Consider the following 17,094-nt stretch of genomic DNA (forward strand, 5'->3'; position numbering starts at 1 on the left):
GAGCCCAAAACTCAAGAATTTATTTTAAAGTGGTCCTAGATTGGTAGTGGTGCTGTCCAATGGCAGGAACAAGTGCTAATTCTTTCTAGAAGAACCCAAAGTCTCAGACAAATCCCAGGGGAGTTCAGTCAGAAACCATGCAAGTGTCAGCAGAAACAGCAGACAGCAGACTCGGACCCTGGGAGCACCTAGAGATAGCGGCTGTCAACCACAGAGCATGACATAAGTGCAGTATGTTTTAAAACTGAAAGAATGAACTGAAAGTGTGATGAACAAGAGCTACAAAAAAATCCAGCAAATCAGAAAAGCAACATAGAATTTAAAGAATTTAAAATCATAATTATTGAAATTAAAACTGAATGTGATTACCAGCATATTTAGCACAGTTTATATGGGAATTAGTGAACTAAAAGTAGATCTGAAGAAATTATCCAGAATGTGGCAAAGGCGGACGAGAGATGGAAAGACAAGAGAGCTGCTAAGAAAGAGAAGATGGTGTGGGAAAGTCTAACGGAGAAGAAAGAGGACAGAGCAGAGGCGGTATCTACAGGGAGAAACTCCCAGGTTCAAGTAATTTAGGATTACATGGCTCGGTACAGAGGTCTTGTTGCCCGGACACATTCCAGTGGGGCTGGCACCAAAGACAGAGAAGAGGTCTCAAAAGCAGCCGGGGAGAAAGGACAGACCCCTCCAGGAACAACAACTCGGCTGACAGCTGACTTCCGAGGGAGTGGGATCACAGGTTCTCCATGCCAAAGGGGAAAAATCGTCAAACAAGAATTAGATTCCCAGCAAAAATTTCTTTCGAGAGCAAGAACATAAAGACTTTGGAGAAAACAAACACTGAGCACACTTTGTTGCCAGGAGACCTCAAAGGATACAGCCGCCGACGGAGGCTGAGGCCAGAGAAACACCGAACCAAGGTGGTGGGGCTGCGGGCGCCACGCGGGACTTGGACCTAAGTTGCACACCTGCAACTGGGCCCGAGTCGCGTGGAAGGGTCAGGTGTTGACTCATCGTAGGCCTGGGAGTGTTGGGCATTTAGGTTAAAACGTTTAGAGCTGAGGACACTGGGGTCTGCAGCCGAGGGGCTGATCCCTGCACCAGCCAGGCCAGAGAGGGTCCCCCAGGTGGGCTCTGGGCCCCAGTAACAAAACGCTGACCAGTTCACGCAAATCCAAGCATGATCATCACGTTTCCTCACCACGAACAGACAAATGCCAACCTGGCAGCCCTCGAGTGGTATGCACCTGGTGCCCTGTGGTCTCCCTCCCTGGTCCTCTCTGCCAGTAAACACCTTTCGTGCTGGACGCTTCGGCTCGGGGTCATCCCGGACCACGCCCAGGTCTTGCAGCAGACATGGGGCGTCTCCTCGGAGGCTAGTCTCCCGGGATGCTGGTCTTGGCTGTTTGCTTATCTTGTACTAACAGCGTTCTTCACACACGAGTCTCACAGGCCACCTTTTTGCAGGAGAAGAAACAGCCTTAGAATAAACTCCGTAGGTGGGGATACAAGGGGATGAAGCTCCAAAAGCTGAAGCCCACAGGTCCCGGTGCGGCCGGACGGCGCAGCCGCAGATGGGAAACGCAGCAGCAGACGCCGTCCGCGCTCACCGCGGCGCAGGGAGGACGCATGGGAGGGAGAGGACAGGGCGACGGGGAGAGATGGGGAGAGAACCGGCCTCCCGCGCGGCCTCTCCTGCTGTCCCAGGCACAGATGCCGTGACGCCCTCTGCCGGCGGAGACGCCGCGCCCAGCCTTTCCATCGCTGCCACAGGACCTGTGCTTTAGGTTTTAACTTCCTTTGCTTGAACACTTGGCAACCTGCCTTCAGTTTTCAGTGCCTGGAGCTGCTGCTGCGGTGTGCTCTCCAGACCCAGGCCACCAGCTCCGCTGCCCCTGGGCCCCAGAGCTGGTGTCCAGAGTAAGGTGCGTGCGGAGGGGCCGGCTGATACACTCCGGACACGGTGCCTGGTGGGGACGGGGCCTCTGGAAGGGTCAGCCCCAGGGGTCCACACTCTGCCAGGCCTGGTCCTCAGAACCCCGAGTTTATGAAAGCAGAGCTGATCCACCGACAAGCTGCCTCCACGTCTCCAGGCTCCAGGGGACGGTGGGCATGGCCCCTGCCTGCCCCGACATCCCCACTGGCTTTTCCTGCTGCAGGCTCCGCACCCCTCTGCCAATATGTTTTTGCCTTGAGCTCCGTCAAGGTCATCAGTGAGAACCCTCTGTCCCTGCTTGCACTCTGGGTCCGCAGGCACTCTGCAGGCTGCCCGCTCCCCTGCCCTGCCCGCTTTCCAGGGCAGCCTCCCTGCCCCTACCCCAGCCCAGACGCATCCCGCTGATTCGACAGCCAGACACTGTATCCTCTCTCCTGACACTGCCCACCGCCTGTCAGGGCGTGCCTGAGTCTTCTGCTTGATGGTGTCACCCCTGGTCGGCTGTGCTCACTGCTGCACCCCCAGCACCAGGACCCGGCGAATGGCCACTGTGCAGTGGGAGGGGGTGCAGACAGAGCCCTCCTTCAAAGCCACGGGCTCCAGGGACTCGAGGTGGATGCACACCACACCTGGCCACCCACCTCCAAGACATGCTGATGCTTCATACGTCTTTCTGACAACTGATCACAGAAGATGAAACACTCACGAGTAACAACTGCTCATGTTCCTGTCCAGTTCAAAAATGCAGACATAGTGACCAGATTCCACTGATGAAGAATATTTATCTTATGTGTCTGAAAACAGTTCTCGGGCCGGGCCGGGTGGGGGCAGTGCACGGCCTCCCGGCGTGTCCAACGGGGTGGAGTCTGTGGATTTCAGCTCGGAGTGACTGGGACGTGGGGGGCAGCCGAGGCCCAGGCTCTCAGGTGCCTGCACCAGATCTGCTGGCAGCTCGATGTTGGAGGGCAGGAGAAAAGCCCCCTCCTTGAAGTCACCTGGCGAAGGGCAGCCGGGTCCCGGCTCGGAGACTGCTGAGAGGCCTCAGGGGCACGTTGGCCTCTCTGAGTCCATCAGAGGCGCTGGTCTCTCTTCTTGGTGCTTTTAAACCCTCGGGCTGCGCCTTGACCGAAACATATGGTAGAAGGAATCCTGGAATGGAAAGACATTCACGTGAAGCTGCTGTGTTTCCTTTGCCGACAAGCAGCCTCCTCCTCACCTGGTCCTGCCTGTGGCCCCAGCTGTGTGCTCTCCCCTCTCCCGTGGGGAACAGTGGACGCCAGCCCCCCTTGTCTCCAGCTTTCTGCTACCCGGGCCCAGGGCGGCTCCTGCCTGGCCTGCCCTCGCACCCACTTCCTTGCAGGTGACTCCCCAGACACCGAGGCACGCCTGCTCTGTGGAACTCGGCGGAATGGCGACATAAAGCCATAAAGCCACACGCTCAGGTCTTTCAGAAGGACGCTGAGCCCGCTGACCTGCGGCTGTAAGTCCGCTTCTCCATGCGTGCCGCCACGGCCCGGCTCTCACTGGGGGCCCCCCAGGGGATGGCCACGTCCTCAGCAGCACACACTTCCATGGCGTCCCCTTCTGACTGCTCGCCGCCACCGCCAAGGGCTTCGGCCGACAGGGGCACACATGGCCCCGGTGTGGCCAGTCTGCAGAGGAGACAGCGGTGAGCACGGCTCTGCACGGTGTCAGCCCCACAGCCCCAGCTTCCACTCCCCACAGTGAACTCCAGAGGAAGAGACCATCCTCCTCGCAAAGACATTTTCTTACTGCGCTGACAGTCTAATTTTATAATGTAAGTTTCAGGATAGCAGGAAAGGAGAACCGTTAGAGCGAGGCCATAAGTGAATGTTTACAAAGTAAACACATGGTATTTTATAAATGCAAGTAAAACAGTTACATTGTCTTTTGGAAACTGCATTTTTAGGTGCCATGTGGTAAAAACCTACTGAGTCAGTACCTTTTCATGACAATTAGTGAGAAATTTACTAAAGATAACTGGAGACTATGAAACATGCGGAGTACTCCCCCGTATTGCCCATAAATGCCTCCACACAGCAGGGTAGCGATTTTTTTTCCTAACATTACCCCACAGAAACGAGTTACTTTAGCACAAAACGTTACAAAGCCTCCCGTACTGCAGTGTGTTCCCACAGTTACTCTCTTGAGCAGCAAGGTGACATTTAGGGAAAACATATTACTCTGAAAAGACTCAAATCGATTCAATTATAGACTATTATCAAGATTCACCTGAAGAACTAGCTAACAAAAAAGGAACATAACACAAAGCTGATAATTACTCCTGGAGGCACCGCCCCACGATTTCGCGTGTCGGCTGCCCTGTGAACAAGGCTGGTACGGAGCACCGTGAAAGGCCACGTGGTGAGTAAACAGTTCCGCATCGGGCTGGAGAACATACACTCACGGGACAGGTGAGGAGAAGGACCCACAGCCTGGGACACAGCAGCCACAGCTCCAGAGGCTGGGTCTCAACCATGTAGCATATGGGGGACTGACCGGCACCCACGATGGGAACCCTAACTCATGCCCAATACCCTTCTCCTTTCCTGCCTGGACAGGACAGCCCAAATGGGCAGTGGGCACCGCAGGCAAAACAGCCCCCTATTTGCCTAACCCCTTTGGGCCACCGAGTTAAATGACACACACTTAGCCGAGGAGTCACTCTACTGACGGTGGCAAAGCGTGGCCATGGTGCAAAGCACAGCCGTGGCGGCACACGCGTCTCGCACCTCACGCACCCTCTGCTTTTCCTGGGTTTGTCAAACCAGAAGTCTGCAGGGTACAGATGGAGCCGCACCATGTGGTCCTTCCGGGCAGAACTGGTCTTGAACTTCTCCGTGCAGCCTTCCACCAGGCACTGGTACTGAGGCAGAAAAGAGCCACCCACCATCGCGACTGCGGTGCTTCCACCTACCCAGTGCTCCTGGCTCTGGAGGGATGCATGGCCCAGGCACCAAGGGTGGGAAGGTTCCCCTCTGCCCTCGCCCCCAATGCCCTGGGGGCTGGGAGGGGCACACTGACCTCCACGAGCCTCAGACCCACTGGCTGCACCCAGGACTGTCCGCCACCATGCAGCACCCAGCCTTGGGCTGGCCGGAGCCGTTGTCTTGGTGGGCTCTGGGGGACACTCACCATGTCCTGCCTCTCAGACAGGATCTGGAAGAGAGCATCGTGCCACTCCAGGATGTGGGTGTCCAGCAGGTGTGCAGAAGGAAACGCCCGTTTGCAAAAGGAGCAGGCGTGTCTGTGCCGTGTGTGGTAGTGGTGCTCATAACCCTCCAAGGTATCGAACACCTGGCAGCAGCCTGCCACCTGGCAGGTAAACTCGGGCACCCTAGGTAAGGGACACAGGCTTCGCAGGGATGCTTAACTCCACTCTGACAAGGACTCTGAACTAGACTTTCTGTAGACTTTCCTTAAGCAGTTAAGAAGTTAAGAAGGTCAGGGTGGTGGAGCCCCACAGGGTCAAGGGCGGGTGGTGGTGGTGGTGGTGGTGCATGGACAGGGACGCGAGGAGGCTGAGAGGGTGAGGAGAGGGATGGAGGGTGCGTGTGGGACCCGGGGCCAGCACTTGGCGGCCGGGCGGGCCGCTCACCTGGACCTCTGGGGCTCCTCGGCCACCTGCGTAAGCACGTCCTGGAGGTACAGGTGTCGCTGCACGTCCCCGTCCTGCAGGAGACACCCGCCGTGGGCCCCGCGCTGGAGTGCGGCTCCGCCCCACTCACCGCCGTAGGCCTCGCCCCTGGGGTGCGGTCCCGCCCCCAGGGTGCAGCCCCGCCCCACTAACCGCCGTGGGCCCCGCCCCTGAGTGCGACCCCGCCCCTCACCGCCGCAGGCTCCGCCCTCGAGTGCGGCTCCGCCCCACGCGCCGCTGTAGGCCCCGCCCCTGGGGTGCGGTCCCGCCCCCAGGGTGCAGCCCCGCCCCACTAACCGCCGTGGGCCCCGTCCGGGAGTGCGGCCCCGCCCCTCACCGCCGCAGGCTCCGCCCAGCCCAACAGCCCCGCGCGCGAACAGACACACACACTCACACCGCACACCTCGAAGAACTCGTGCTCCCGCGGGAAGCGCACCTTGCGCGCTACGAAGCGGAAGGGCGCCCTCCCCGCCGCGGGGTCCCTCACTACCGGCAGCGGCTCAGCCGCCCCGGGACCCCCGACCAGGCGGGCGCGCAGTGCGGGCGGCAACTGCATGACCCTGGGCGCCGCTGTCCGCCCTGCCGGCCACCGTACTGGAGCTGGCCGGGGCGGGGCCGGACGTGACGTCACGTCGCTTCCGGCGTTTTCGCGGGCTGCGCCCCGGGCGTGTGTGTGGGAGCGGTGCGTGCTCTGCGGTGAGTCCCCGGCCCCCAGCCCTGCCCCGACCGCTGGCGCGGGGACTGGGAGGCCCTTCCGCGCGCCCCGAAGTCTGCGCCGGGACCCCGACACTCAGCCTTGCGGAGCAGAACCCGTGCTACGGGGCCTGAGCCGACCTCTGGGTGGTCCCGCGACATCGGCGAACACTTCAGGTCCCAAAGCAGGATCCTCCGGATCCTCTCCAAACCGCGGGCCGCCCGTCAGCGCCTGGTCGCGAAGGCCACCCACCGTCTGCGTCTCCCACCGGGGGCTGCGGCGGCCTCTGTACCTTCTTGTTGCCTCGAAACCAGTGACCGGACCGGAGCCAAACGGCCTTCGGAAAGTTCACGTTAATGGCAACCATTCTTTGCTTAAAGCTTTTAAGTGATTTTCCATTACCTTCGTCCGAAGGGCCCCTCGGAATCTGTCAGGCCTTGCATCGGAGCCTTCCTTTCCGTTCCCGTCGGTCCCCTCAGCTCCCGTGAAGGACTCGATGCTGAACCAGTGCTCAGGGTACAGGGGTGAAGAAGTCAGACTTGGTCTCTTAACTCCCTGAAGTTTACAGCCTAGCAGGAGAGACATTTTAACTGGTTAAACATTTATCTAATTAAAATGGTGCTCCCTGATGCCTAATGAGGCCCAGGGCGCTGAGATCCACTGGAGGATGAGGGGACGGGCTGCTCACAGTGACTTGAACTTGCCCCCAAAATGTCTCATCCTTCAGCAGGGATTATAAATGCAATAGTGAGGAAAAGAGGGTGCTATTTCTTTAAGAGAGTCTTCAAGAAATTAATACAAAATATAACTATGTAATAAAGACAGCATGATTGAGATTAATTACTTAAAATATAATTAAGATTTTTTTGTCACTTCATCCTGATTTGTGCCAAGTCCCCAGCAAGTCACTTTTGGGCCTAAGAAAAGCTTTTGTTACAGACCCGGTCTCCGTTTTTCATTTTGTCTCATCTCTTATACTAAGGACCCATTTATTTTTCTGTCTCTGTAAAAACATTAGGGCTCTTTGCATTTTTCAAGCCAGTTGGTGCAATTAGTTTTGAGTTCTCAACAAGGACTCTTTCCCTTCCACCTGTGTTTTAGTCATATGTCACCTACTAGGAGTGTGTGCCCAACTCTCACAGTGAATTGTGAAATTGCATTCTTGGCCCATATACTTTTCACACTCAGTGTTTGGAGAAAATAAGTTCTGGTAATAGAGATAAGAATTCAAGAGCATCAAAAGCTCAAGTGAGCATGACAAAAAAGTGTTCTTTAAAGTTGTGTTTTTCAGACAACTAATGGTATTTTTGGCTAGACAGTTCTGATGTTTAGCATCCCTGGCTTCTTGGCCACTCACTAATCGCCAGGAGCACCATTTCACTGATGACCAAAAGTTTCCCCTGTGTACTCCCTAGGTGGTTCTACCTGTATTTGAGAGCCACCACGTGGTGGGAATCATTCTCCAAATCCAGGTAGAACGGCAGGCTCTTTGTAGTGTTATTGATGTGGGATGTCTGTTTGTATTCCTACCACAAAGGCAAAGTCTCTGGAAGATAACTTTTTAATCAGTATTTGCTTGAAGTATCTTTTCCAGAAGTAGTGCTCTTTAGTTGCTTATTTTCTTTTAGTGGCACGTGCCATCTTGCATTACTAAAATTGTCCTCAGTCCAAAGTTACAGGTTAACCCACAGTCCTTGAAAAGCCTTGTAGAATATGGGTAAAATTGGTTGCCCTCAGAGTCTAAAGCTGTCAGTAGAGGAGGTCTGGGTTGTCTTCAGTCTTTCACGTGGTTTGCAGTGCCTTGCATACTTGTGCCCTTAGTGACCAATAATGGGGTAATTGGTGGCTTAGGATGCTGTTGGTAAGTAATTCAGATCCAGTTTTCCTTTTGTGAAATCAGCCATTTTCTAGGTAATGGAATTAACGTTTCCTGGTGGTCGGCGCTGCGTTAAAAAAGCAGCAACATGTGTTCCTGCTTTGCTGACCATAGTAGCTCTGAAACTTGCTGTGTGTAGGCACTTCAGAGCTTCGTAAGAATTATCAGATCTGATCTTTACAACGACTCTGGGTAGCAGCTATCATTTCCCGCTTTTCAGATGAGGCCCCTGAGGTTTAGAGGCTTAGAGAGGACGAGCGAGTGTCTTGTCCAGGGTCCCTCCAACGGGGGAGGCGGGAGAGGTGGCCAAGTCAGAGTTCACATCTCTTGCGTATCATGCTTTCTGACTTTAACACGAGTACTTCCTATTGAAAAGCCTGTACACCAGGAACTTAACCAGTTCATATGTGTTTTTCCACTTTCATTTTTGGAGATCCTCTGTCCCTGACTTCCATTTGGTATTTATATCCTGAGAAAGCTTTCCATCAGACAAGAGGAGAGTCTGGCTTTCTCAAGGTAGAGTTCCAAATTAATACTCATTAAATTTGCTTATCATGAGAATGTGTACTGAGACCTCTGCTCTTGGCATCTCTTCTCTGGACCTGTCAGCACTTGTGGTTCTTCACCTCTTGGTCACAGAACTCTTTGAGAATCTGTTGAAAGGCCCTCCAAAAATTCATACTAAGATACTGCATGTGACTTCTGAGGGTTCTTGTGTTGTTTGTGAAGCCCAGGTTAGGAACTCTTGCATCGATGTATTGAAATGTTGAGGTGAAACCTGTACATTTTGCTTCTGTTTATTTTATGTTTGGTGTCTAAGGCTGATTGCCATATTCTCAGCACTCTTGATAGTAATGGCTGATTAGACTGGCCATCGACGGAGAACGGAAGTCCCCATGCAGTCTGCTGCTCTCCACTTGGTAGGGTAGCATCTCTGGTTTTGATCCTAGAGGGTTCAGTATCTAATGGTCAGACCTCGGCCAACAGGACAGACTGAGATGAGGCAGAACCCCACCCAGCTCCAGTGCTTAGGAAGCATATAGAGATCTGACTGAAAGCATTTCCGTATACAGCCAAGCTTGAAAGCAAGCAAAGGGAACGTCCCAGGTGTCAGGATGGAGGACTTGGGTATGGGTGGAGCTGCAGAGACCAGCTCAGGGGTTTAGAACCAGGCGTGGGCTCACAGCTGGGCTGGCCTAATCTTTGTGCTGGGACAGAAGGCAATGACTCGGGTTTGTGCATAGATCTAGGATCCCCGCAGGGCCAGGGCTGTCTGACAGCCCAAGGGAACAGCTGAGCAGCTCACTGTTGGCCCAAGGTCACAAGCAGATGAAATTGCCCAGGAGAGACCAGAACCCTAGGCTGGGGGCCGCCCTCACACAGCCTATGTGGTGCTGGCTCACTGATCCGAGAGGGGCCTCGGAGCTGGATTCCCAGAAAGCGTCCCACTGAAGATGAGCTCACAGTCAAAAACTGCAAACCGCACCTGCGAACTCAGTGTGAGGCGAGGCGGCAGATGGAGCAGCCAGGGCTTAGGCCCCGAGAATGGGGCCCAGGTGGAAGGACGGTCAGGAAGGGAGGCCACGGGGTTAACGTCTGTGGGGGGTGGGCCTGTGCAGGACTGCGCTATGCCAAGTGAGGAGTTGTCCAAATCAGATCAGTTTTCGAATTCTGTCCATGGGGTTCTGACTTTGTGAATGGCTTATCTTTAGGAGAACACATTGTGATGTTGGTGTCTCGGCTAAAGCTATGAGTGAATTCCGGATTCACCACGATGTCAACGAGCTGCTCAGCTTGCTGCGTGTCCATGGAGGGGAGGGGGCCGAGGTCTACATCGACCTGCTGCAGAAGAACAGGACCCCATACGTGACGACCACCATCTCCACGCACAGCGCCAAGGTGAGTGCTGTCCCTGGGGCTCACCTTCCTGACCAGGCAGCTGCAGCAGAGCTGGTGATGGAGGAAGTTGGCACATGCCCAGGGCTTCGATGTGCCAAGGGTTATGCTGAACCCTTGTAACAGTCAATGTATCGTCAAGTCTTCTTAACAGCTCCCGTCACTCATCCCATTTTTGAGGCTTAGAGAGCTGAGCTTTGAGTCCTGACTGTCCCCCTGGCGTTGGAACCCACAGCTAGCCACCGCCTTCCCCTGTCCCATGACGGGGAGACTTCGTTCCCACGGGTAAAAGGGAGTTCTTGGTGTTAACCACATCGGAATCCATTAAAGTATTAATTTTTTTTCCAAATAATACACAATTCCAAGGTGTAGATCTTCAGGAAAAGATTCAACTTCAAATCTAGTTTATAAAATGTTACGAGATTTCAGTTATTTAAATAGTTATAATGGCACAAAGGTAATTAGACTGAATAGAATGTAGAGTTCAGGAACACTCGTGATTCCATCTGATTCGTTACAAGGGGAGCGTGAGAGATCAGCGAGTAAGATAGACCCTGAGCTGATCATCGCAGTAGAGCCCGGAGGCCACGAGCCCAGCGGCTGAGAAGCATGCACAGACCACTAGGGAGAAAGATGGGAGGGAGTACGGGTGGGCTGGACGGAATGCTGGGTGATACTTAGTCTTACAGGTATTTTTTTAAGTCCTTACTTCTTGTGATTAAGTCTCTCATGTTTGTGCTTTTGAGGTTAAAATAGCAGAATTTTCTCATACTCCAGAAGATTTTCTGAGGAAATATGATGAGCTGAAATCTAAGAACATGAGGAGCCTGGACCCACTGGTTTACCTGCTTTCGAAGCTCACGGAGGACAAGGAGGTAACTTCTTGGAAAAGAATGTTCTTTTTCTTGGAAGCTGTTCCTAAAGGGGCTTGGGCCATGGGGTTGTTCTGATTAGTTTAAATGTGTAAGATTTGCTCAACTAAGATAAGGACTCATGAGGACGTGGCTATCAATGGTGACTGTTTTCTACCTGTTCCCTCACTTCTGTTCATCCAGTGGCACTTCACTCATTAATTCTTTCTCTGCGTCATACCAGTAAAACCTAGAGGTAACGTAGGGATATATTTCATGGCAATTCAGAATAAAAAAGCAATCAGAATGGGAATAAGCATGAGAAATATTAACAGTAGTTACCTCTCGGGTGTGACTGAGGAGGAAGACTTGCATTTCATCTTACATCGTGCTGTGTCTTTTGACTGTTCTATGGTGCACATACATTACTTTCATATTAAAAAAAAAAATACATCAAGGTGGAAAGAACCACAGCATGAGGTACTCAGCTGCCAAGTGCTACTCGGAGTCTTTTCCAGATTTAAAGCACCCTGGGGTGTGCGTTGGCCAGTGGCGTAGGGACAGACCTGAGGAAGTGATTCCCTTGCAGTGAGAGAAGTGAGCAAAACATAGACAGGGCTGTACTGTGGGGGCTGAGTTCAGGGACGACTGTCAAGAAGGTTATAGGTCCTGTGTGTCTTTATGAATGCGGCCAATGTCATGATATGATGCCCTTGGGAGACAGGGCTGAGGCCCAGGGTCGCTGTGGAAGCCCCTTCCCTTATTTCCCGCGGGTAACTTTTTGAGTTTGGAAAGAAGTGAGAGGGTTTTGCTTTGACCTGCAAATTACAAGAATGTGCTGGCCCAGTGTAATGAACAGTTTTGCTTGTTTAGACTCTTCAGTATTTGCAGCAGAATGCAAAAGAAAGAGCTGAGCTTGCTGCCAGCACTGCCGCCAGCGCCGCCACCCACTTCAGTGTCCCAGCCACAGCCTCCAAGATCTCCGTGCAGGAGCTTGAGGAGCTGAGGAAGCAGCTTGGCAGTGTGGCCACAGGCTCCACTTTGCAGCAGGTACCATGCTCTCTCGGGGGCACACTCCTGTGGGTGCACCTGCCCATGGCCCCTGCTCTTGTGGCAGCGCCTGCTCAGGCCCGTGGGACTCTCTTTCCTGCACTTTATTTAAAGTGAATCTGAATTTAGAGAGATCGATGTTTAACTCCGGGTCATGACCTGCCTTTATGTGTTTACTATTTGTTTAATTGCAAATCGGGGCCACAAGAATAGATAAATAGAGGCAGTAAAGGTTGTCTGTCGCCTCAGGGAGGGCCTCGCAGGTGTGCAGTGCTGTGGGAATCGGCACTGGGTGTGAGCCTGCTTTCCTTCGGTGATTACAAGAGTGTTTTTTATTAGAGCAGTCGTAGGCTTACAGAAAAATGCAGAAAGTACAGAGTTCCCACACACCCCCGTCTTCCCTACTCATTAGCATTTTGAGTCAGCTGGTGCCATGTTACAGTTGATGGGACATTTTATTGTCCTGTCCTCCTCGGTACACGGTTCACATTTGGGTTCTCACTGTGTGTTTTAGAGTTCTTTTCTGGTAAGATACACACAAGCTGAAATTAATCATTATAGCCACATTCAAGGGTTTCAAACAATCCATTTTTCAAGAGAGTATTTTCTAAATAATTTTCTCTAGGTTACTTTCTCCCATATTTACTACTTTTTCTTGCCTTGATTTCATGCACTGCCCTACTCTTTGGAGGTAACTCATCTCCAAGCCTTTCTTTAGTGGCTGCCAGATGATTGTCTTTGTGTCCCTCAGAGCTTGCGTCTTGTGAGTTTCACTCGCCTGGCCCACGTGCCTCACAGTAGCGGCTCTCTAACAACAGTGACCACAGCGCTTGCCAACACTTTCCGCATACTGGGTGTGGCACTGAGCCCCTGCTGCACAGCAGCCCATGTCACCCTTGCTGGACCTATGGGCCATACAGTCTCTGTCCCCATTTGACAGATGGAGAAACTAAGGCTCCCTGCTAGGCTCAGGGACAGACTGGAGGCAGTGCCCCATGCCCTTGTGCTGACTGCCTCTGGGTCACTGCTTCCAGAGCTGGCCCCCAGCCTGACCGGGGCAGGGAACAGCCGGTCCCGCAGGAGAACCACCATGGGTTCCAGAGCAGGCTCTCCTTTGTGTTGCCTTCTAGATTGTTCCTCAGCCTGGAGAGGGCCCTGTGTTGTGTGGGGGCACAGCTGTCTCCAAGGCCTCATCTTAGCTCCAGACTGTGAAAAGTGCGGACTTAGTCGTTGCCTGTAAAAAAATGATTGAGATTTTTTCAGTATGTTTCTGAGAATCAGTCCTTGACCGAAATGCCTCTCTCTGGAAAGGCAAGGCTTCTTCCCCCACAGTGCTGACCCTGCCTCAGCCCCAGAGCTGCTAGTGCTTGTGGTTTTCCCATCAGCCCCAGACCAAGAGCATCCTGGAAAGAGGGGCTGTGTTGACCCTCACCCTGTCCTCAGCACCTCGTGTAGTGACCGGCACATGCTCATTTTGTGTCTGTGTGTTTTTGCTGAACCCTCTTCTGTGTTGCATGATTGATTCTCTATGCCAAAGATGTGCAAGTGTTAAGTATTTGTGCTAAAAGCCTACCTTTTTGTTTCTGTTTTTAAAATGTCCTTACTAGTCTCTAGAACTTACAAGAAAGATGCTTCGAGACAAGCAGAACAAAAACAATTCAGGCCAGCACCTCCCAGTTTTCCCAGCGTGGGTGTATGAGAGACCGACCCTGATTGGGGACTTCCTGACCTGCCCCGGCTCAAGCACGGACGCGGCTGTGCCCATAGGTAGGTACCACGCATACTTCCGACAGCTCGCGGAGTCGGGGCATCTGCTCACGTCGGTTCCTCACAAGAGGGAGGTGCCTTGTCCACCTTCTCGGACAAGGGCTGAGCCCAGAAGCATCGAGTGACGCGGGGCGTCGTTGTGGCCTGGGCCTCAGGCGTGCCACCACCACAGGCGCTGCCACCCTGTCTGGCATCGCAAGGCCCGCACTGCCTGGCACAGTGGGCTGTTTATCAGCCAGCAGTGCTCACCCAGATCTTCTGTCAACTCTCCTCTGACCGTTTGCGCCTGAGCCTTTCATGAGCGTGTGCCCGGGAGCTCGGCTGTGCTGACCCGCGTCGCTGCTTCCCGAGCAGCCGCTCGTCCTCCGTGCAGCGGCCCTCAGAGCTGTTGGGCTGCGACTCACAGCAGGTCGCGAGTGAGACGGCTCGGAGCTTTGTGAGCTGCGAGAGGTCGGTGGGGATGTGGGAGGGAGGCTTCTTATACCAGAGACTGTTTGCACCGTTCGTAAATGCTTCCCTAGATGGGGAAGTAAGATTCCCTCTGTTGAAGACACAGAATACCTACCGCATGTTCCCCTCATACGGGGCGCAGGGATGCAGGATAAAGCTGACTTGGTTTGGTTTGATGTAAGGTACAGATAGGTCAATCGTTGCCTTTACCAAAGTCCTTGGAAAACACACTCATACTATAAAGTGAAATGGAGCAGATATTTTCCCTCCCCAAGCAAACCAAACCCTATTGCAGGTTAATGAAAAGGTATGGGGAAAATCAACATTGTCTAGTATGTTTTCATAGTAAAAACAACTTAAAATTCCTAAGAGAGTGAAAAGCGTGTGTTTGGCCTAGTGCAGCTGCTGCTGCTGGGCTGCCTGAAGCAGAGTGGCAGGAGGCCCTGCTGGGCACTGGGCGTCGGGCCACTCCATCACAGTGGCTCCTGCTGGGTGTGAGTGCCTCTTCGGCTGACTGGCAGGTGCAGCAGGGGTGACAGGTGTGACCGAGGGAGACCCTGGAGAGCATTCACCAGAAACCAGAAGAGTTACTGGAGGGAATTTAGTTCCTGGGGCATGGATATTGCCTGCGGTGTTGCATGTGCTGGGGCCAGAGAATTGCATTAATTGGAGCAATTAATAAAGAAAAAGGATTCTGGAACCACACAAGACCTTCTGACTCGACCTCCAGGAGTCAGGGTGAGTAACCCTCCGTGGCAGTTTGGAGGCTGTTATGTGCCCTGGAAAGTGTCAGCTTTTTTTTTTTTTAATGCCGTTTTATTGAGATATATTCACATTATGTAAAATTCTTCAAAGTGTACAATCAGTTGTTCATAGTATCATCATATGGTTGTGCATTCATCACCCCAATCAATCTTTGAACACTTTTTTACTCCAAAAGATAAAATAAAAATCAAAAAGAACATCTAAAACATTCCGTCCCCTCCTCTCCCATTGTTGATTTACTTTTTTTTAATTAAATTCAGTTTTAATGAGATATATTCACATACCATACAATCATCTATGGTGTACAATCAACTGTTCACAGTACCATCACATAGTTATGGCTTCATCACCCCAGTCTATTTTTGAACACTTAACTTACACCACAAAGAATCAGAATAAGAGTAAGAAATAACAGTCGAAAAGAACACCCAAATCTTCCCCCCCATCCCACCCTATTTTTCATTTAGTTTTTGTCCCCATTTTTCTACTCATCCATCCGTACACTTATTAAAGGGAGTGTGATCCACAAGGTTTTCACAATCACACTGTCACCCCTTGTAAGCTACATTGTTTTACAATCGTCTTCAAGAGTCAATGCTACTGGGTTGGAGTTTGGTAGTTTCAGGTATTTACTTTTAGCTATTCCTATACAATAAAACCTAAAAAGTGTTATCTGTATAGTGCATAAGAATGTCCACCAGAGTGACCTCTCGACTCCATTTGAAATCTCAACCACTGAAGCTTTATTTCGTTTCATTTCGCATCCCCCTTTTGGTCAAGAAGATGTTCTCAATCCCATGTTGCTGGGTCCAGATTCATCCTCAGGGGTTATATCCTGTGTTGCCAGGGAGATTTACACCCCTGGGAGTCAGGTCCCACGTGGGGGGTGGGGGGAGGACAGTGAGTTCACTTGCCAAGGTGGCTTAGTTAGACACAGAGAGGGCCACATCTGAGCAACAAAGAGGCACCAGGGGGAGACTCTTAGGCACAATTATAAGCATTTCCCTGTTAGGCTGTGCTCTAAGATTCAATTCTGAGTTTACACGTTGTAGTTAGTCCATATTGGTGAGCCATTGCAGTGTCTGCCTTGATTTCTGGTGTACTTCACTCAAAATGCTGTCTACAGGACCCGTTCACCTCGTGGGGTGTCTCACAGCTTCACTCCTTCTCGTAGTTGCTCAGTATTCCATTGCATGCACACACCACAGTTCACCATTCTGTCCCTCAGTCAGTGTACCCTTAGGCCACCTGCACCCAATGCAAATCATGAATCCTTCCTTCATAAACACCAGTGTGCAAATGACCCTTCATGTCTCTGCTCCGAGTTCTGCCAAGTACACACCCCATAATGAGCTTGCAGGACCTTATGGACCCCATAGACTCAGCTTCCTGTGGAACCACCACAGTTATCTCCAGAAAGGCTGCACCATTCTACCTCCTCATCAACAGTAAATAGGTACATTCCTCTCTCCATGTTTTCTCCAGCACTTTTACCCGTATTTATATTTTTTCCTACAATTTTATAGAGATATATTCACATACCATACAATTACCCACAGTGTACAATCAGTTGTTTACAGTATCATCATGTAGTTGTATGTTTATCACCACAGTTAGCACTTGAACATATTATCATGAAAAAGTGTTTTTTTGGCAAATAATAAAAAAGATAATAAAAAGAAAAATAAAATGTCATACAATACAATAGTACGGACAGAGAACACTACTACCAAGAATCCCATATCTCTCTCTTATATCCCCCTCTCATACACATTTAACTTTGGCATATTGCCTTTGTTACATTTAATGGAAGCATATTACAATGTTGCTGTTGACCATAGATGACAGTTTGCTTTGATTATGTTTTTTCCCAAATACTGTCCCTTTTTCAACACTGCATGGTTGACATTCATTTGTTCTCTCACATGTGAGAACATTTTTATGTTTGTACATTTAGTAACAGTCATTGGCCACTCCAGTTTTTGCCAAGTTATACAGTCCCAATCTTTATCATCTATCTTTACCTCTGGTGTCATACATTCTCCTATCCCACCTCTTTCAGCTTTACTCACAGACATCTTTGTTTGGTGCACTGACAATACTGTGCTACCATCACACAGTATTATGCTATCTATTTCTGGATTATAC

At 51.6% G+C, this 17,094-nt stretch overlaps 2 protein-coding genes across 9 annotated transcripts in view; one reads left to right on the forward strand and one right to left on the reverse strand.

Annotated features, from left to right (window-relative positions):
* On the reverse strand, window positions 1–6,191 carry ZNF511 (zinc finger protein 511). Of its 5 annotated transcripts, none has more exons than XM_037804398.1 (6): window positions 6,001–6,191; window positions 5,559–5,632; window positions 5,096–5,119; window positions 4,702–4,826; window positions 3,412–3,591; window positions 1–3,088 (listed from the first exon to the last, which is right to left on the reverse strand). In XM_037804398.1, exons 1-6 carry the CDS (start codon window positions 6,151–6,153, stop codon window positions 2,931–2,933), a joined length of 714 nt encoding a protein of 237 aa, XP_037660326.1. In that variant the 5' UTR covers window positions 6,154–6,191; the 3' UTR covers window positions 1–2,930. The 5 variants fall into 5 exon arrangements, with proteins under 5 accessions (XP_037660326.1, XP_037660325.1, XP_037660324.1 ...); XM_037804397.1 differs by having other exon boundaries at window positions 4,693–4,826; window positions 5,096–5,297; XM_037804396.1 differs by having other exon boundaries at window positions 4,985–5,297.
* Window positions 5,999–17,094, forward strand: part of TUBGCP2 (tubulin gamma complex associated protein 2) — a 27,673-nt gene continuing 16,577 nt past the window's right edge. Inside the window, exons 1-5 of one of the 4 annotated variants that reach the window (XM_037804392.1) lie at window positions 5,999–6,293; window positions 9,880–10,066; window positions 10,810–10,938; window positions 11,788–11,964; window positions 13,572–13,731. In XM_037804392.1, coding sequence (XP_037660320.1) covers window positions 9,917–10,066; window positions 10,810–10,938; window positions 11,788–11,964; window positions 13,572–13,731 — 616 coding nt within the window. In that variant the 5' untranslated portion in view covers window positions 5,999–6,293; window positions 9,880–9,916. Of the gene's footprint in view, window positions 6,294–6,388; window positions 6,808–9,879; window positions 10,067–10,809; window positions 10,939–11,787; window positions 11,965–13,571; window positions 13,732–17,094 lie in introns of those variants that run through there. The other 3 variants (XM_037804391.1, XM_037804394.1, XM_037804393.1) reach the window with 3 other exon arrangements.

This window comes from Choloepus didactylus, chromosome 15 (genome assembly GCF_015220235.1).
Source record: "Choloepus didactylus isolate mChoDid1 chromosome 15, mChoDid1.pri, whole genome shotgun sequence".
Taxonomy (NCBI): domain Eukaryota; kingdom Metazoa; phylum Chordata; class Mammalia; order Pilosa; family Megalonychidae; genus Choloepus; species Choloepus didactylus.

Bases quoted from the DNA above. Each gene is read 5' to 3' on its own strand.
- ZNF511 (XM_037804395.1), bottom strand. From the start codon at position 6,153: ATGCAGTTGCCGCCCGCACTGCGCGCCCGCCTGGTCGGGGGTCCCGGG. The intron at 5,298-5,558 runs GTGAGCGGCCCG...TCCCTTACCTAG, and splicing joins GAGGAGCCCCAGAGGTCCAG to GGTGCCCGAGTTTACCTGCC. The intron at 4,827-4,984 runs GTCAGTGTGCCC...TTTCTGCCTCAG, and splicing joins TGGGTCTGAGGCTCGTGGAG to TACCAGTGCCTGGTGGAAGG.